Source organism: Macaca nemestrina, chromosome 18 (assembly GCF_043159975.1).
Source record: "Macaca nemestrina isolate mMacNem1 chromosome 18, mMacNem.hap1, whole genome shotgun sequence".
NCBI lineage: Eukaryota > Metazoa > Chordata > Mammalia > Primates > Cercopithecidae > Macaca > Macaca nemestrina.
The window spans coordinates 66,897,234-66,917,321 of record NC_092142.1 but is presented as its reverse complement, the minus strand read 5'-3'; the positions used below and the strand labels follow the sequence as shown (position 1 = coordinate 66,917,321).

At 52.6% G+C, this 20,088-nt stretch overlaps 2 protein-coding genes across 3 annotated transcripts; one reads left to right on the top strand and one right to left on the bottom strand.

The window, feature by feature from the left end:
• Positions 1 to 2,506: 2,506 nt before the first annotated feature.
• On the bottom strand, positions 2,507 to 4,589 carry LOC105491405 (THAP domain containing 11). The gene is made up of 2 exons (XM_011757783.3): positions 2,843 to 4,589; positions 2,507 to 2,754 (listed from the first exon to the last, which is right to left on the bottom strand). The coding sequence occupies exon 1, from the start codon at positions 4,120 to 4,122 to the stop codon at positions 3,202 to 3,204; it is 921 nt and encodes a 306-aa protein (XP_011756085.2). The 5' UTR covers positions 4,123 to 4,589; the 3' UTR covers positions 2,507 to 2,754; positions 2,843 to 3,201.
• A 9,671-nt stretch (positions 4,590 to 14,260) lies between these two features.
• On the top strand, positions 14,261 to 20,060 carry LOC139355264 (centromere protein T). 2 transcript variants are annotated; one of them, XM_071084769.1, is made up of 13 exons: positions 14,322 to 14,605; positions 15,693 to 15,783; positions 15,924 to 16,011; positions 16,131 to 16,227; positions 16,349 to 16,485; positions 16,627 to 16,663; positions 16,871 to 17,013; positions 17,682 to 17,840; positions 18,142 to 18,465; positions 18,715 to 18,808; positions 19,374 to 19,550; positions 19,639 to 19,743; positions 19,827 to 20,060. In XM_071084769.1, the coding sequence occupies exons 1-13, from the start codon at positions 14,496 to 14,498 to the stop codon at positions 19,948 to 19,950; spliced, it is 1,686 nt and encodes a 561-aa protein (XP_070940870.1). In that variant the 5' UTR covers positions 14,322 to 14,495; the 3' UTR covers positions 19,951 to 20,060. The 2 variants fall into 2 exon arrangements, with proteins under 2 accessions (XP_070940869.1, XP_070940870.1); XM_071084768.1 differs by lacking the exon at positions 17,682 to 17,840 and having other exon boundaries at positions 14,261 to 14,605.
• Positions 20,061 to 20,088: the final 28 nt, after the last annotated feature.

Below are 20,088 nucleotides of genomic sequence, written 5' to 3'. Positions count from 1 at the left end.
GGTTGGCGCCAGGCTAGGGTCAGGGCTCAGTTGTTGCCTGGTCTCAGCTGGCTCGGCCCCGCCCGGTCTGTGCACTGGGGTGGGGGTTGGCCCCGCCTCCGTGGGAGCCCAGCCCGGCCCCAAGCAGGCCCAGCTGCCCCTCCCTGGGCCCCTGGGCCGTTTCCGCTCACGAAACCCCTTCCCCTTGGGGCTATGGCTGCCGCTGCTGCTCTTCGGAGCTGTGTGGCCTTAACCATCCCGGGCGGAACGCAAAGCTCTTGCAATTCCAACATTCGTTCGCCTGCCCCTGGGCGAGCTGGGCCCAAAGCTGGTTTCGAGCAGGCTAGGCTGTTCTTGGGCCGGAGACTCAGATGTCCCTCAGGTGGGGCTTGGCTGGAGAGGTTACCCTCAAACTTCTACAGTCAGGGGTCCCCAAAACATTCTGTAAGGTTTTTTTTGCAGCAGACAGAGAAGCTAAGTGTTTCATTTTTATTAATGAGGAAAGAAATAACTGACTTACCCAAAATTTCCCTGTGATTTAAGTGACCAGATTGTAAATAGTTCTCTTCCTACCCGTTGCCCTTTCCTTTCAACGCCCATTTCATTGTTTCCTTGGTAACACAAACATTTGTGGTAAGGCCAGTCTTAGGTCAGACATGTGCTTGGCAAAGAGATCTGCAGCCAACCTGGGGTACCACAGGTAAGGGAAATGGCTGCAAGGCCTCTCCAGGCAACTCCTAGCCTTCCCTCCTGGCCGGAGATCTCTCAGTACTCATGTTCTTCCAGAAGAGTTTTGCACCTTTACCCACCCCTAGGCTACCCCTCCAAGAGATGACTGGTAAGATCGGACCACGCTTGTTTTTTAAATCTCAGGTCTGTCAGCATTACACTTTGCCAGACTAGATGCTTACTACTCAGCTAGTGAGAACTCTGCATTGCCCCGCTTGTACATCTGCATCTGGGATCTCCATTGCTCTGTGAACTGTCTTCTTCTCCCTAAGAAGCCAAAACACTGCCCATAACCTCTGAACACCAGAGAGGGTCCAGGGAGTACTGCTGAGAGCCTCAAGGGAGCCAAGGCAGAAACAGCAGAAGTCCCTTCAATAAACAGGAGCTCAAGGATGCACTGAAGAGCATGGCTACAGCCTGGAAAAGGCCTCGCTCCAAGGAAGGAAACTGGGAAGATGAGAGACTGGCCCAATAGGAGCAACAAAGGGCACTGCTGTGCTTCCACCACCTGATTACCAGCCAGATCTAACCATAGGAAGGCAGAGTTCCAGTCCATCCCCCAACCAGGCACCCACACAACCTATGTCTCACCCCTTCTTCCCCACCAGACTTCTTTCCCAACTCAGTGCTAAGGGACTAGAAGGGAAATAGAGACTTGAGTTTTAGGACCATTCCAGCATGTTGCCACAGGCAAGTCCCCAGGCAGATGGCTTTGTCCATAAGTAACAGAAGGGAGTCATATTTTATGGGGTCTGAAAGTCTCTATTTGTACCCCACCACCCACAGTAAACCCATAGCTTTAAAGGCATTCACTTTGAGACACTGGCTTTGAGCTAAATTACTTGGAGCTACAGACAAAAACAATGTCATCCTTGCCCCTTCGATATCCAATTTAAGAAAAGATAGAAGCTGGGCAGGTGGCTCACACTTGTAATCTCAGCACTTTGGAAGGCAGAGGCAGGCGGATCACCTGAGGTCAGGAGTTCGAGACCAGCCTGGCCAACATGGTGAAATCCGTCTCTACTGAAAATACAAAAATCAGCCAGATGTGGTGGCCGGCGCCTGTAATCCCAGCTACTCGGGAGGGTGAGGCAGGAGAATCGCATGAACCCAGGAGGCAGAGGTTGCAGTGAGCTGAGATCATACCATTGCACTCCAGCCTGGGCAACATGAGCAAAGCTCCATCTCAAAAAAAAAAAAAAAAAGGAAAAAAAAATAGAGGCAGCCAAGAAAATGAGTCAAGGGATCACACCTCCCAACTTCTTAATGCCCCCTGTGGATACAGATCTGTCACACCAAAGGTGTACCAAGGCCAAGGTATCTATACAAGAGTCCTTGTGCCTGAAGAAGCTTTGGCTAGCTCCAGCTGTGGTCTTACTGGTTCGTAGAGTAACTGCATGCACATGCATACCAGAGGCTGTGCTAAGCCTAAGGGATGTCATGGTGAGCAAAATTCAATCCCAGCTGAGAATTCAAAACCCTCAGAGGTGAACTATCACAATATAGTTTAGTTAGCAGTTGGTCCTTGTTGAAAGGATACAGGGAGATAACCCACGGACAAACTGGGCCCATTTGGTGCAGTTTCCAAACTCTTTAGGGTGAGCTGGGCCAGGAACTCTGTGAGGACCTTGTAAGGCCAGGATCCATGTGCTTAGGGTCCATTTTTGGAAAAACCTGGTCACTGAAGCATCTCTACTTTCAGGGTCAGCCTGGTCTTTCAAATAGGCTGAGGCCTATTTCCCCATGTTTCAAGGACATTTAACTATGTTTTTGTAAAAATAAAATGGCGAGACCCAAATAAAAACCTTACTTTTTGTTTAATTTGTTTTGCCAAACAAACACAGTGAAAACTTTAGTCTGACTAATTGTACAGAAAATAGAATTTGTAACCAGTAGCAAACAAAACAGGATAAACCTAAATCCCTGGCAAGCTGGATCTCCATCAGCAGGTCATCCAGATCCCCTTGTAAATGGTCTCCTGGGAAAATAAATCCTAGGAGGCAGAGGCACAGATTTACCAGTCCCCATCAGAATCACAGGCTGCACCTGGGAAGGAAAAGCATGAAAAGGAGAACTGATGTTACTTGCATCTCTTATCACTACACACATTAGAGTTGTCTGACTGCTGACCAACCTTAAGGTATGGTTTATCCCAAACTCATAGTCCCTGGACATATCACCTGCATCCCTAGAGGGTAAGTTTCAAGTTCAGTGGTTCTGAAGCCTCTGCTTAACCAGAATCTGCAACAATAACTGGGGAAGAAGGGTAGACAAAGTCATAATTGCTGGTGTCACCAGGGCAGAGTCTAAGGCCCCAGCTTCCACTTCAGGAGGAAACAGTTGAGGATGCCAGGTCACCAGCAAGAGAGTCCAGCTGCCTTAAGCCTCAGTACTGTCAACCAGTGCCCCAGGAGTATAGAGGAGTTCAACAATGGCCTGCAGTCCCCTGGCTGGATGGGGTCTGGGAGTCCAGCAGGCCGCCGGGGCACCAGTTCACATTCCGTGCTTCTTGCGGATGACAGCCATGGCAAGCAGCCGATCCTTCTCGCGCAGTTCTTCGCGCAGCTTGGCCTCGGTGAGACGCAGATGGCGAATGCTGCCTTTCATCTCTTTCATCTTCACTTCCATCAGCGCCAGGATGTCCCGCTGCTCATTCAGCTTGCGCAGGAGCTCCTCCTCCGTGGTGCCTGACGACAAGGAGTACGAATGGTCGGAGCCAGTATCAGGGAAACCCTCTTCTCCTACCACCACCAACTGGGGGCCCATAGGGCACTCGGCAGCCTCCAGCCCTGCGGTAGCAGCCTGTAACTCCGACGCGGCGGCCGCAGCGGCTGCGCCCTCTGTGGCTGCAAACTCAACTTGCACTGTAAGATCGATGGGCTTCACGTCTTCTCCAGTGGGAGTGATGGGCGTCGGCGGCACGGATCCCGCAGCCTGACTGCTGTCTACAGCGGCCTGAAGGGTAAGAAGCACGGCCGCGGAAGCAGACACCAGGTTCGGCTGCAGCTGGGAAGTCTGGGCAGTGGAGGCAGAGGGTGACGGCTGCTGCTGTTGCTGCTGCTGCTGCTGCTGTTGTTGTTGTTGCTGCTGCTGCTGCTGCTGCTGCCTGCGGCGGGCGGCCGCGGCCCCAGCGGGTCTGCGCGCTACTTTGCGCTCATTGACGCCGCGCAGCGGGAAGATGGTGGGGACGCGTACCGTGTAGGTCTTGCGGCCGCCCTGGAAGTGAACGCTGCAGAGACGGTGGCCTGTGGTGGGCTGGAAGGTGGAGAAGCACCCACTGACGCCGGCACGCGACACGTTCTTGAGCCAGAGGCGCCGCAACTCAGCGTCCTTTGGAAACGTGTAGAAGTGCAGCGCCTTGTCCCGGTGCGAGTTGTTGTAGCAGCCTGGCACGCAGCACGTAAAGCCAGGCATGGCTGCGCCGCGCGGCCCGGCCCGGCCCACCGGCCTCCTGCGCCCTTCGACGGCCCAGTGGCTCCGCCGCCGCCCGCCCCTCGACGGGCGGCGCCGCGCGAGGCCTTGGGTGGTATCCCACCACTGCCGCTAGGCGCAGCCGGCCCGCCCGGCGCCCCGTGCCCAGGATACGCTTCCTGCCGGCCCGCGCCGCGCCGCCCGCCTGGCTGCCCGCCTGCGCTCGGGAGTCGGCCCCGGGGACGCCGCGAAGGACCGCCTGAGAAAGAGACTACGCCCCCCACAATGCCCCGCGCCAGGAGCCGCTCACTTCCGGGGCGGGTGTGTGCGGATTCCGGCCGCCTTCCAAGGCACGGCGCCAGCTTCCGAAGAGCGGATTCTTTCTCCAGCCCGGCTTGTCCCCGGCGGGCGAGAGAGGCGTATTAGGTTGGAACGCTGTCGCCTGGACTGCTCCTTACGAGGACCCGAATCCTGATAGGGGCGTGGAGAGGGGCGGTGCGCGCCTCACTGGTGCGCAAGCGCGGTGGGTATATGCCCACGGAGACTACAAATCCCGTGATGCCTCGCCCTGAACTGGGCGCCTGCGAACCTAAGCGCCGCCTAAGGGAAAGATCAAGTTACTGCGGACCAGTATTCGGGCGAGGTTGTGCTGTTTGCCAGAACCAGTCCCCCAGCCCTGAGCGCCTTTGAGTCGACGGCATTGCTGCAGCAGAGGGAGACGAAAACCTGGGCCTCGGCGCCCCGAAGGGTCTCAGGAGCCCCTTTGTCTGCGTTGGGGACTCTCTCCTGATTCAGCTGCTGCCTGCGTTGACTCCCTGACCTAAACAAAGTCTCCAGTAGACGCCTACTATGTGGCTGACCCAGTGCACGGAGTTTCCGGGAGTCAGACCGACTGGGCTCCTCTCTTGGAGCCTGACTGCCTAGACGGATGAGCCTCTGTCTTTTGGATAATAGATCTGAATGCACGCGAATGGATGTCTACTCACAGAAAGTAATCGCTCTAAAGGAATGAACAGGAGAGCAGAGAAATGGAAGCGGGGGAGGGGGTGGCCAGGAATAAAGAACGAAAGCTTGGGTAGGGAGAAGTACCCAGTTCGTGTCCCGGGAACCAGTCTGTAAGGCCACATGGCAGAAAAGAGCTAGGCTCCGCCCTTAAAGAACCTGGAAGGGGGTGGCCCAGGTAGACCAAGCGTAGGAAAATACCAAACTGGGACATGTTAAGGATTTGGGGTTTTATTCTGCAGGCCACACTGAGAGCTATTAAAGGATTTAATGCGAAAGGATTTGCATTGTAACAATACACCTCCCCCCTACCTCAACTTATTTGAGGGAAATTTTTGTGTGTGTGTGTAAAGGAGTCTCACTCTGTCGCCAGGTTGGAGTGCAGTGGTGAGATCTCGGCTCACAGCAACGTCCGCCTCTTGGGTTCAAGCAATTCTCCTGCCTCAGCCTCACGAGTAGCTGGGACGACAGGTGCACGCCGCCATGCCCGGCTAATTTTTTTTTTTTTTTTTTCAGTAGAGAAGTGGTTTCACCATATTTCCCAGGCTGGTCTCGAACTCCTGAGCTCAGGCAATCCGCCCGCCTCGGCCTCCCAAGGTGCTAGGATTACAAGCGTGAGCTAGTATCACAGCGCCTGGCCGGGGGAAAATGTTTTAAAGAACACAAAATGTTGTGGAAAGCCAGGGAGGGGCCAGGCAGTCCTTCAGGGGAATTACCTGCAAACTAGCCCTCCTCTGCCGAGTTCTTCCTTCTCCCAATTTTTTAAAAACTTATTTTTGGTTCGGGGGTACGTGTGAAGATGTATTGCATAGGGGAAGTCGTGTCACTGCGATTTGTTGTACAGATTATTTCATCACCCAGGTATTAAGCCCAGTACCCAATAGTTATCTTTTCTGCTCCTCTCTCTCCTCCCACCCCCCTCCCTCAAGTAGACCCCAGTGTCTGTTGTTCCCTTCTTTGTGTTCATGAGTTCTCATCATTTAACTCACACTTGTGAGAATATGTGGTATTTGGTTTTCTGTTCCTTCATTAGTTTGCTAAGGATAACGGCCCCCAGCTCCATCCATATTCCCACAAAAGACATGATCTTGGTCTCCTCCCAATTTTTCTTGTCTTTCTTTACCCTTTCACCTAACTCTCACTCCTCATTTTTTCTCTCCTGGTAGCAGGTCACAGGCATGAAATGGAAACCTAATATACATTATTTCTAATTATAGTATTTGACATAAAAACAAAATAGGGCCGGATGCGGTGGCTCACGCCTGTAATCACAGCATTTTGGGAGGCCGTGGCGGGCGGATCACGAGGTCAGGAATTCGAGACCAGCCTGGCTGACATAGTGAAACCCCGTCTCTACTAAAAATACAAAAAAATTAGCCGGGCGTTGTCTCAGGCACCTGTAATCCCAACTACTCGAGGGGCTGAGGCAGGAGAATTGCTTGAACCTAGGAGGTCGAGGTTGCAGTGAGCCGAGATCACACCACTGCACTCCAGCCCAGGTGACAGTGCGAGACTCTGTCTCAAAAAAAAAAAAAAAAAAAGCTGTGCTTGGTGTCTCAGGACTGTAATCCCAGCACTTTGGGAGGCCATAGCAGGCGGATTACTTGAGGTCAGGAGTTCGAGACCAGTCTGGCCGACATTATGAAACTCTGTCTCTACTAAAAATATAGATCCAGAAATCCAGAAAAAATCCAGAAATGCACCCTCTACTATGTTTAGCCCCTGGTAAAAGATATGCATTCATTTAGGCGAATCATTTATACAAGAGTATAAACATGAACACACATATTACATGTTTATTTATGTATTTATTTGAGACAGAATTTCGTTCTTGTTGCTCAGGCTGGAGTGCAGTGGTGTGATCTCGGCTCACTGCAACCTCCACCTCTTGGGTTCAAGAGAGTCTCCTGCCTCAGCCTCCCAAGTAGCTGGGATTACAGGCGCCAGGCACCACGCACAGCTAATTTTGTGTATTTTTAGTAAAGACAGGGTTTCACCATGTTGGACTGGCTGGTCTCGAACTCCTGACCTCAGGTGATCCACCCACTTTGGCCTCCCAAAGTGCTGGGATTACAGGCGTGAGCCACCGCGCCCAGCCTATTTATTTATTTATTTATTTTTAATTTTTATTTTTCTTAGAGGATGTCTCACTCTGTTGCCCAGGCTGGAGTGCAGTGGTGCAATCTTGGCTCACTGCAACCTCCGCCTCCTGGGTTCAAGCAATTCTCCTGCCTTAGCCTCCCAGGTAGCTGGGATTACAGGCGCATGCCACCACGCCCAGCTAATTTTTGTTTTGTGGTTTTTCGTTTTTTTTTTTTTTTTTTAGATGGAGTTTTGTTCTTGGTCAGGCTGGAGTGAAGTGGCAGGATATAGGCTCACTGCAACCTCTGCTTCCCGGATTCAAGCAATTCTCCTGCCTCAGCCTCCCAAGAGCTGGTAGTAGTATAGGTGCCCACCACCATGCCCGACTAATTTTTGTTTTTGTTTTTGTTTTTGTTTTGAGACGGAGTCTTGCTCTGTTGCCCAGGCTGGACTGCAGTGGCTGGATCTCAGCTCACTGCAAGCTCCGCCTCCCGGGTTTACGCCATTCTCCTGCCTCAGCCTCCCGAGCAGCTGGGACTACAGGCGCCCGCCACCTCGCCCGGCTAGATTTTTGTATTTTTTAGTAGAGACGGGGTTTCACCGTGTTAGCCAGGATGGTCTCGATCTCCTGACCTCGTGATCCGCCCGTCTCGGCCTCCCAAAGTGCTGGGATTACAGGCTTGAGCCACCGCGCCCGGCCTAATTTTTGTATTTTTATAGAGCGGGGATTTCCTCATGTTGGCCAGGTTTGGTCTCAAACTCCTGACCTCATGCGATCCACCCATCTCAGCCTCCCAAAGTGCTGGGATTACAGGTGTGAGCCACTGCACTTGACCTAATTTTTGTATTTTTAGAAGAAACGGAGTTTCAACATGTTGGGCAGGCTTGTCTGAAACTTCTGACCTCAGGTGATCTGGCCACCTTGGCCTCCTAAAGTGCTGGGATTACAAGCGTGAGCCACTGCACCCGGCCTATATTACATGTTTAAATTTTTTTTTTTTCTTTTTTGAGACAGTCTTGCACTCGCACTGTCACCCGGGGTGGAGTGCAGTGGCACAGTCTCGGCTCAGTGTAATCTCTGCCTCCCGGGTTCACTCGATCTTCCTGCCTCAGCCTCCTGAGTAGGTGGAATTACAGGCGCACACCACCACACTCGACTAATTTTTTGTATTTTTCATAGAGACAGGGTTTCATTATGTTGGCCAGACTCGCCTCGACCTCCTGACTTCATGATCCACCTACCTCAGCCTCCCAAAATGCTGGAATTACAGGTGTGAGCCACCACACTTGGCCTTTTTTTTTTTTTTTTTTTTGAGACAGACTCTTGCTCTGTCACCCAGGCTGGAGTGCAATGGCACAATCTCGGCTCACAGCAACCTTCATCTTCCGGGTTCAAGCCATTCTCCTGCCTCAGTCTCCCAAGTAGCTGGGACTACAGGCATGTGCACCATGCCTGGCTAATTTTTGTGATTTTAGTAAAGATGGGGTTTCATGTTGTCCAGGCTGGTCTCGAACTCCTGACCTTAGGTGATCAGCCTGCCTTGGCCTCCCAAAGTGCTGGGATTACAGGCATGAGCCACCGTGCCTGGCCATGTTTAAATTTTTATAAAACGTGTGTAATAGAGATAAAATTCAGCAAAAGATAATTGTAACTGTTATGGTTCAAACTCTACCTGTCTCAGGACTCACCTTGCTCAAAAAGTGGTGAGAGGCCAAATTGATGTAATTTCTTTATGCACAGAATATTGAAAATTATGCCCAATGAAACTCTAATTTCCAGTACATAAAATCACCTGTCATCTACACTTAATCTTCTAACTCAAAGCATATCTGGAATGCATGGCTTTCTCCTCACCTCCACTGCCCAGCTCATTCTCTGTCTTAATCACCTCTGGAGAAAGGCAAGAACCTCGTCGCATGTCTCCCTGCCTCCAATCTTGCCTCTCCTGCAATCTTTTCTTCACATGGCTGCCAAATAAAATCTGATCTGTCATACCTCTGCTTAAATTCCTCCAGTGGCTTCCTATTCCATTTAGAATAATGTCCAGATTCACCAGGCATGGTGGCTCACGCCTGTAATCCCAGCACTTTGGGAGATTGAGGTGGGTGGATCACCTGAGGTCAGGAGTTCAAGACCAACACGGAGAAACCCTGTCTCTACTAACATTAAAAAATTAGCCGAGCGTGGTGGCACATGCCTGTAATCCCAGCTACTCGGGAGGCTGAGGCAGGAGATTGCTTGAACCCAGGAGGCAGAGGTTGCCTTGAGCCAAGATGGTGCCATTGCACTCCAGCCTGGGCAACAAGAGCAAAACTCCGTCTCAAAAAAAAAAAAAAAGAATAATGTCCAGACTCTTTCCCAGAGCCTGCAAGACCCCACATTAGTTTAGCCCTGCCATTCTCTTTTACTCCTCCCTGCCTCACTTCATCCCAGTAATTTTTTAAAACAAGTAATTATAATATTTAATTATGTGAACAAACAGAATACTGCTATGCAAAGAATGAAGCTCATGGTTGGTTGGTTGGTTGGTTTTTGAGACGGAGTCTCACTCTGTCGCCCAGGCTGGAGTGCGATCTTGGCTCACCACAACCTCCACCCTCCAAGTTCAAGTGATTCTCCTGCGTGAGCCACCGCGCCCAGCCAAAGCTCATGTTTTAATCTTTTTTGAAACATGTTTGACCAGCCTGGGCAACATGGTGAAACTCCGCCTGTACATAAAATACAATAATTAGCTGGGCATGGTGGCTTACTCTGGTAATTCCAACTACTCAGAAGGCTGAGGTGGGAAGGTGGCTTGAGTTCAGAAGGTTGAGATCTGCAGTGAGCTGTGATCCCACCATTGCACTCCAGCATGGGTGACAGAGCGAGACCCTGTCTCAAGAAAAAAAAAAAAAAAAAGGCCTGGCGCGGTGGCTCATGCCTGTAATCCCAGCACTTTGGGAGGCCAAGGAGGGCGGATCACCTGAGGTTAGGAGTTGGAGACCAGCCTGGTCAACATAGCGAAATCCTGTCTCTACTAAAAATACAAAAAATTGGCCGGGCGCGGTGGCTCAAGCCTGTAATCCCAGCACTTTGGGAGGCCGAGACGGGCGGATCACGAGGTCAGGAGATCGAGACCATCCTGGCTAACACAGTGAAACCCCGTCTCTACTAAAAAATACAAAAAAAACTAGCCGGGGGAGGTGGCGGGCGCCTGTAGTCCCAGCTACTCGGGAGGCTGAGGCAGGAGAATGGCGTAAACCCGGGAGGCGGAGCTTGCAGTGAGCTGAGATCCGGCCACTGCACTCCAGCCTGGGAGACAGAGCGAAACTCCGCCTCAAAAAAAAAAAAAAAAAAAAAAAAAAAAAAAAATTTCGCAATGGTTCACGCCTGTAATCCCAACACTTTGGGAGGCCGAGGCGGGTGGATCACGAGGTCAGGAGATTGAGATCATCCTGGCTAACATGGTGAAACCCCGTCTGTACTAAAAATACAAAAGATTAGCCGGGCATGGTAGTGGGTGCCTGTAGTCCCAGCTACTCGGGAGGGTGAGGCAGGAGAATGGTGTGAACCTGGGAGGCGGAGCTTGCAGTGAGCCGAGATTGCGCTATGCACTCCAGCCTGGGCGACAGAGGGAGACTCTGTCTCAAAAAAAAAATTGGGGGCCGGGCGCGGTGGCTCAAGCCTGTAATCCCAGCACTTTGGGAGGCCGAGGCGGGTGGATCACGAGGTCAGGAGATCGAGACCATCCTGGCTAACATGGTGAAACCCCGTCTCTACTAAAAATACAAAAAAAAACTAGCCGGGCGTGGTGGCGGGCGCCTGTAGTCCCAGCTACTCGGAGGCTGAGGCGGGAGAATGGCGTGAACCCGGGAGGTGGAGCTTGCAGTGAGCCGAGATCGCGCCACTGCACTCCAGCCTGGGCGACAGAGCCAGACTCCGTCTCAAAAAAAAAAAAAAAAAAAAAATTGGCAGAGCACGGTGGCTCACGCTTGTAATCCCAGCACTTTGGGAGCCTGAGGCAGGCAGATCACCTGAGGTCGGGAGCTCAAGACCAGCCTGACCAACATGGAGAAATCCCATCACTACTAAAAATACAAAATTAGCCAGGTGTGGTGGCACATGCCTGTAATCCCAGCTACTTGGGAGGCTGAGGCGGGAGAATCACTTGAACCCAGGAGGCAGAGGTTGCGGTGACCCGAGATCACGGCATTGCACTCTAGCCTGGGCAACAAGAGCAAAACTCCGTCTCAAAAAAAGAAAAAAAAGAAATTAGCCAGGCATGGTAGTGGGCACCTGTAATCCCAGCTACTTGGGAGGCTGAGGCAGGGAGAATTGCTTGAACCCAGGAGGCAGAGGTTGCAGTGAGCTGAGATCGCACCACTACACTCCAGCCTGGGCAACAAAGCGAGACACCATCTAAAAAAAAAAAAAAAGTTTGTTTTTTTCCATATTATTCAGTAGTTCATGGTTTTACTAGTAAATGAATAAATAATTTAAAACTGCAGGCTGGGGCCAGGTGTGGTGGCTCACGCCTGTAATCCTAGCACTTTGGGAGGCTGAGGCAGGCGGCTCATGAGGTCAGGAGGTTGAGACCATCCTGGCCAACATGGTGAAACCCTGTCTCTACTAAAAATACAAAAAATTAGCCTGGTGTGGTGGCAGGCACCTGTAATCCCAGCTACTTGGGAGGCTGAGGCAGGGAGAATTGCTTGAAGCTGGGAGGCAGAGGTTGCAGTGAGCTGAGATTATGCCACTGCACTCCATCCCAGGCAACAGAGTGAGACTCTGTCTTAGAAAACAAAAACAAAAACAAAACTGCAGACCAGGCACCATGGCTCATGCCTGTAATCCCAGCACTTTGGAGGCTGAGGTGGGCAGATCATGAGGAGTTCGAGACCAGTCTGACCAAAATGGTGACCGTCTCTACTAAAAATACAAAAATTAGCTGGGCATGGTGGTATCTGCCTGTAATCCCAGCTGCTCAGGAGACTGAGGCAGGAGAACATTTCAAAACAAAAAACAAACAACTGCATTTAGGTAGTAACCATGGAAATATGTCTGCAAAAGGATAGCAAATTGAGTAAGATAACATATTGGATCTAAATGACAAGGAATATTGATAGCTTTTTCTCTACAGTTCTCTTATTTTGAGAAGCAATAATCTAATTTTTTGCTTATTTTTGTTTTTTTTTTTTCGAGATGCAGTCTTGCTTAGTTGCCCAGGCTGGAGTATTATGGCCGGATCTCAGCAACCTCTGCCTACCAGGATTCAAGCGATTCTCCTGCCTCAGCTTCCAGAGTAGCTGGAATTATAGGTATATGCCACTACACCCGGCTAATTTTTGTGTTTTTAGTAGAGACGGGGTTTTACCATGTTGGCCAGACTGGTGTTGAACTCCTGACCTCAAGTGATCTGCCCGCCTCACCCTCCCAAAGTGCTGGGATTACAGGCATGAGCTACCGTGCCTGGACTTCTTGGCTCAGTTTTTTTTTTTTTTTAACACAAGCACAAATATGCCCATGCCTGTGTCAGGTATCTGATAATTTACACTTGGTCTTGGTGGAGATTCTGCGAAAGCGAACTCCACAGAATACTCAGAAACCAAGTTCTAATTCAGTTGCCAGGAAAACTTAAGGTGAGGGGATTGTCAGTCAGTGAAAAATACGGAGGAAAACACTAACAGAATATGGTAAGCATCTCTAGCATTAATAATTTTTATTGGCTGGGTGCGGTGGCTCACGCCTGTAATCCCAGCACTTTGGGAGGCCGAGGCAGGCAGATCACCTGAGGTCAGGAGTTTGAGACCAGCCTGACCAATATAGAGAAAAACCCATCTCTACTAAAAATACAAAATTAACCGGGCATGGTGGTGCATGTCTGTAATCCCAGTTACTCGGGAGGCTGAGGCAGGAGAATCGCTTGAACCTGGGAGGTGGAGGTTGCGGCGAGCCGAGATTGGGCCATTGCACTCCGGCCTGGGCAACAAGAGCAAAAATCTGTCTCAAAAGAAAACCCAATTTTTATTTATTTGTTTTCCTAGATGTGGTAATGGGGAAAAGATTAACAGAACTTTTTTTTTTTTTTTTTTTTTGAGACGGAGTCTCGCTCTGTCACCCAGGCTGGAGTGCAGTGGCCGGATCTCAGCTCACTGCAAGCTCCGCCTCCCGGGTTCACGCCATTCTCCTGCCTCAGCCTCCCGAGTAGCTGGGACTACAGGCGCCTGCCACCTCGCCCGGCTAAGTTTTTGTATTTTTAGTAGAGACGGGGTTTCACTGTGTTAGCCAGGATGGTCTCGATCTCCTGACCTCGTGATCCGCCCGTCTCGGCCTCCCAAAGTGCTGGGATTACAGGCTTGAGCCACCTCGCCCGGCCGATTAACAGAACTTTTGAGAGCCAGAATTCATCTCAAAATTGCTCGTGTTTGGAGATCATAACATCAGTGCTGGATCACAAACAGCCTATTAGCCTTGGAGCTTCCTGGTCTCTTCTGATAGAGATAGGCCCTATAGACAGATTTGCAAATGCGGATCTTTTCAAAATGCTTTTATTATTTTTTGAGACGGGGTCTCTCTCTGTTGCCCAGACTGGAGTGCGATCATGACTCACTGAAGTCTTGAACTCCTGGGCTCAAGCAATGCTCCTGCCTCAGCCTCCCAATTAGCTGGGACTACAGGCGCGCACCACCATGCCTGACTAATTTATTTTTATTTTTTGTAGAGACCAGGGGGTGGGGTCTCACTTTGTTGCCCAGGCTGCTCTCGAACTCCTGAGCTCAACCTATCCTCCTGCCTCGGTGTCCTAAAGTATTGGAATTACAGGCGTGAGCCACCGCCTAGCCTGCAAATGCAAATCTAACCAGGTCGTATGTAGGATAAAATTCTTTTTCCTGGCCCAAGCGTCTCTCCTCCTCTTCGGAGAGAGAGATGGGAATGAGAGAGCCTTCTAATAATAGCAATTGCTAGTTACCAATGCCCTGGCTTACCGTGTTTTAGACTCTATGAGTTAAACATTAACTCCTTGAATCATTATAAGCTCCTTGTTAGGTGGGTATCAACCTCAATTTACAGATGAAGAAGCCAAGACTTGGGCTACTTGCATTACATTAACCGAGGTTTACCCGCAGCGAGGCTGCCTCCAAAGCAGACCGAGCTTGCAACCATCACCGTCCACCCCGCGAGTTGTGATAGGGCGAGAACTACAATTCCCGTGGGGCTGTGCGGGAGCATCGCGAGAGTTAGCTTAACTGTGGCGGCGGGAAGGCGGACCCTGCTGCTGGCTGGGCGGTTAGGAGGGCCCGGGGCCGAGACGATGGCTGACCACAACCCTGACGGCGACCCTACGCCGCGCACTCTGCTGCGACGCGTGCTGGATACAGCGGACCCGCGCACCCCGCGGCGACCCCGGAGTGCTCGGGCTGGGTATGTGAGGGGGCTCCCCGAGTACTTGAGCAACTAGAGGGACTGGGGAGTGGGGTCTGGGTGGGACCCAGGGCCGACTCTGTTCGAGAGGAAAACTAAGTCTCAGAGAGGAGCAGGGCCTGGGACTCTGAGAACTGGCTCTATTGCTCTAGCCGGGCCCGGGCCAGCGGTTTGTGCCCTGCCCCCAGGGCTCCAGCAGCCAGGCCTCGGGACCACAGGGCCTGACTGATCCCAAGTCTTTGGGGGCTCGGCCACTGGAGATGGAGGATAGGCGCTCAGAATCTCACCTTCTGCTCTATTCTCTAGGCTGCTTTCCTCAAACCAGCCAGGGTTTGCCTAAGCATTTGCCCTGAACTTTTTTTTTTTGCCCGAGGGTTCCCACTGTTCCTGCGCATCGTCTTACTGTCTCCAGCTTGGAAATGGGAAAGGAGCTAGAGGACAGCCTGGGCAGAAGTTGGGAGGCAGCAACTGGAAGATGCTTTGCTAAGGAGCAGGGAATTTGGCCTGACTTGGTGGGAGTGGCAGTGGGTGAGGGCTGTGGTGTGCTCATGGTGCATCGAATGCATACGTTGACATCTGCCAGACTGGGACAATGGAGTTCCTTTATAGGAAATGAGAAGCCATTCATTATAGGTTTTACACCCATGAGGTGGGAGCTGCGCCCTGGGAACACCCAGAGACTAAGGTGTCTGGGGTACCAGGTTCTTAAAAGATTTTAAAATACTTTAATATCCTTCATGGATTGTTACTTTCATGTCTGGGATGGATGCTCTTCCAATTGCTCCTCTTGTCTGTGTGGCTAACCCCTACTTACCCTTTGTGATTATGCTGAAGTCATCTCTGTGAAGCCTTTCCCAGCCCCTCCTGGTTGGTTCACTCATATGCCGTCTCATTCCCATACCCCAGGGGTCTTCTTCGTCCACACTGCTGACATAGGGCTGGGAACAGGGGCGACAGTAGGGGCAAGTGGTTTCTGGGTCCCTTGCCCTGAGGGAAAAAGCCTTCAACCAAGACCCAGATGAAGGCATGTCTCTATGTTCTCTGTCCCTCCTCACTGTAATTCTCAGCGTTGCTGGTCTTTACGCAGAGCCCAGAGAGCCCTGCTTGAAACGGCTTCCTCCAGGAGGTTGAGTGGCCAAACAAAGACAATAGCCAAAGGGCGTTCCCGTGGAGCCAGGGTAAGTACCCCACCCACTGACCCCAAAGGGCCCTGGCTGCCTCGGGGAGGGGGGTTAAGGTCTAGCTCTGCTCTGGAGCCCACCTTGAGGAAATCTCAAGGCAAACGGACAGACTGGTTGCTTGGTGCTTTTGCCGATAGTCTATTGGCAGATCGGCCCATGTTCAGGCCAGGGGGCACTTGGAGGAACAGACACCTCGGACGCTGCTGAAGAACATCCTACTAACTGGTGAGTGAGTGCTGGCCTGCCGGTCAGAGTTAGGTACCAGTCCAACACCAGTCTTGTGGTATCTTTCATTCAGGGTGACCTGTTCTGTCAGCCCCACCCTCTCCCTGGTGTTTCTGCAGCCCCAGAATCTTCCATCCTGATGCCCGAGTCGGTAGTGAAGCCAGTGCCAGCACCACAGGTGGTCCAACCCTCCAGAAGAGAGAGCAGTCGCAGCAGGTACACAGAACTCCACCCCCTTGGACTGTGCTATGGGCAGCTTAGTCAGGGAGTTTCTTGAGGGTTGCAAAAGCCAGAATTGGACTTCCTGGCCTGTCTGAGATAAGCTCCATTCTTATAGCCTGGAGCTGCAACTTCCTGAGCTCGAGCCCTCCACAACCCTGGCTCCAGGTCTGCTGGCCCCTGGAAGGAGGAAACAGAGGCTGAGACTGTCAATGTTTCAGCAGGGAGTGGACCAGGGGCTGCCTCTCTCCCAAGGTGAGGCCCTGGACACCACTTTTGCTACCCTCTCCCTCCTGTCCTCTGGAGAGGCTGAGGAGTCCTGAGAGAGGGCCCTCAGAGGCCTGGATCACTTAGCACGGTTTTCTTCTTTTACATTATCTTGCCGGTTGCTGACAGAGCCTCAAGGGAATGCTGATGCCTCTTCCCTCACCAGGTGCTGTTCTGGGGGTGGGTGGAGGAGAGGCTTGGGGAGGGAGGTGCTGCCTGGGATGGAATCTGGCCACACTACTCCCTGCCAGTTTTAGCCTCACAGCATGTTGGCTCTGTTCTAAGAGATGAGAGCCCCAGGGCAGATGGAGGGATCTCTGGGCAAACTGGGTGTCAGGTACCTGACTCCTCTGTGCCTCCCTCCTCTCACCAGCTCCCTCAACCTGACCTTTGCCACACCTCTTCAGCCACAGTCAGTTCAGAGGCCTGGCTTGGCCCGCAGACCTCCCGCCCGCCGAGCTGTAGATGTGGGTGCCTTTTTGCAGGATCTGCGAGATACTTCCTTGGCTCCTCCAAGTAAGATTGAGGTTTTCCCCTGCTGACCTTTGGGGAAAGCTCTCCCTGCCATGACAGATAGGAGGTGATGCTGAGTCAGGGTTGCACCCCTCTCGGTGGGGTCAAGGACAGCGAGCAACTCTGGTCAGTGGGTCTACAAGGAATTTCTGCTTTCTTTCCACAGGGGGCCCCTTACCTTGGTCCCTCGGTGTCTCCCAGGGCCCCATATCCTTAAACTATAGGGCTGGAGGTCGGAAGGGGGTGTGGTGTGGTGGCTGAAACTTTTTGAAAGGGGCCAGGTTTTAGGATCAGCTGGCCAATTCGAGCTGACCTGGGAGCCTGATTGCAGAAAACAAGTTCACCAGGGTAAGAAGAGAGTTTGGGAAGAAGGAGCAGAACAAGCAGTGAAGAGGTTTTTTAAGTGGGCAGCTGGTGGGTGGGCAGCTGTGGGGGCTTGGGACTGCCAGGCAGAGGAACAGGAAGGTAAGCAAGGAGGGCTGTAGGAGATAAGGCCTCACGTGCTAGATCGTCTTCTTTCTCTGAAGGCCACTCAGGGCGAACTCATGCGGCCCACTGTCCAGGCTCTGGCAATGCTGAGTAGCAGCCAGTGGGCCTGGAATAAGCTGAGAGCCAGCTGGCCCCTGATCTCCATGTGACAGCCTCAAAACCTGTTACTACTCTGCCCACAGACATTGTGTTGGAGGACACCCAACCCTTCTCTCAGCCCACAGTTGGCTCCCCCAACGTGTATCACTCCCTGCCCTGCACGCCTCACACTGGGGCTGAAGACGCTGAGCAGGCTGCAGGTCGCAGGACACAGAGCAGTGGGCCTGGGCTGCAGAACAATAGTGAGTGTGTGGTGCCGATGGCCTGGAGCCAAACTTAGCTTGGGTGAGAGTTGACAATGGTGGTTTTCCTTCTTCAAGCCCCTCTGTGCCCCTAGAGCCCCCTGGCTGTGGCTGCCTCCTTCATCTAAGAGCAGAGTCCATGTTGGGCCAGGAGACTTCAGATCCATGTCCTGGTGCTGCATCTGGCTTTGTCTTTCCTCAGTGGGCAGGGCTGGGTCTGCTAGTCCATCTTTACCCTTCTCTGCGCTATGCAGCCTTGGCCTGCTGCATCTCCAGCCTGTATTCTCTTCCCTTCACTCAGGGCCTGGGAAACCAGCCCAGTTTCTGGCAGGAGAGGCAGAGGAGGTCGATGCCTTTGCTCTGGGCTTCCTGAGCACCAGCAGTGGTGTCTCTGGAGAAGATGAAGTAGAGCCCTTACACAATGGAGTTGAAGAGGCAGAGAAAAAGATGAAAGAAGAAGGTGTGAGTGTGAGTGAAATCGAGGCAACAGGAGCACAAGGACCCAGCAGGGCAGAAGAGCCTGAGGGACACACACAGGTGACAGAAGCAGAGGGATCCCAGGGGACTGCTGAGGCCGAGGGGCCAGGAGCATCTTCAGGGGATGAGGATGCCTCTAGCAGGGCAGGTAAGAGGCCCAGTGCAGGGGGTGACTGGTGACAGCTGTGTTCAGGCCCCAGCACACAGAAAGGCCTTGCCTGGGTTGTGTTTCCGGGCACTGGTGGTGGTAGGGGTTCAGGGAGACTCTGAGGGGCACCCGCTTGGCTGGAGCTAGATGGGTTCCACCAGAAACAGGACAGAAATACTGTGGCTGTGCTGGCCTGGGTGAGATGGTCAGGCCTGGAATTCCTGTGACCCCATCCTTCTTCCTTTGTAGCAAGTCCAGAGTCGGCCTCCGGCACCCCTGAGTCTCTCCAGGCCAGACGACATCATCAGTTTCCTGAGCCAGCCCCACCGCCTGGTGCTGCAGTGTAAGATCCCACAACCCCATTCCTCATGGGCCTCTTGGGAAGGGAGCATTGGGTACGCTGTGTACATAGGGTCCTCCCCCTTCCTACGGGTATGCAGATGATTACCTAGCAGGGCAGCCGGAGCTGGGCTGGGGAGAGCTCACCAAGAGCACCTCTGCCTCCAGAGCTTAGAGGAGCCTGGGTGAGGGGAAAGGGGAAAGTATGTGGTCGGTTTGTAGTCAGAAAAGTCTTCCTGGAGGATGATTAGCAGAATCGGGAAAGGCAGCAGTAGAGTAAGGGAAGAGACTGTCCATTCTAAGGCCTGGGGTCATGGACCCAAGCAGGTATCAATACAGATAAGCCTGAACTAGGATGTCAAGTCGACTGTGGAGGAACAGAGCCCCAGGGAAAGACTGGCCTCTTTGTGGCCCCCTGACCCAGCTGCCCCTCAGCAGGTGGTCAGGGCTGCTGGTCCTGGCTGGTCAGGGCACATGGTCCCCAGCCTCGGCAGGAGCCAGCAAGACTTGCCCTTGAATAAGGGCCTACTGAGGCAAGTTCAGCTCCCTCTGTGCACTGTTGCCCTCAGCTTATCTTCAGAGCCTGCAGAGCCTCTGTTGGTCAGGTGTCCCCCTAGGCCCCGGACCACCGGCCCCAGGCCCCGGCAAGATCCCCACAAGGCTGGACTGAGCCACTATGTGAAACTCTTTAGCTTCTTTGCCAAGATGCCCATGGAGAGGAAGGCTCTTGAGATGGTGGAGAAGTGGTGAGTCCTGGGCACGTGGGGTAGGGAGAGGAACCCCTTAGGTCATGATCAGACTGTTCAGCCCGCTCTATCCCCACCTTCTTGGCAGCCTAGATAAATATTTCCAGCATCTTTGTGATGACCTGGAGGTATTTGCTGCTCATGCTGGCCGCAAGACTGTGAAGCCAGAGGACCTGGAGCTGCTGATGCGGCGGTGAGAGGGCGGAAAGTGTGGGGGTGCTGGCTGGGGGAGCTCTGGCGCTGATTCTGCCTGTCCTTTCTCTTCCTCCACTGCAGGCAGGGCCTGGTCACTGACCAAGTCTCACTGCACGTGCTAGTGGAGCGGCACCTGCCCCTGGAGTACCGGCAGCTGCTCATCCCCTGTGCGTACAGTGGCAACTCTGTCTTCCCTGCCCAGTAGTGGCCAGGCCTTGACACTTTCCCTGTCCCCACCTGGGGCCTCTTGCCCCCACATATTTCTCCAGGTCTCCTCCCCACCCCCCCAGCATCAATAAAGTGTCATAAACAGAATATTCTGCATTTTGGTACATGTCCTGGG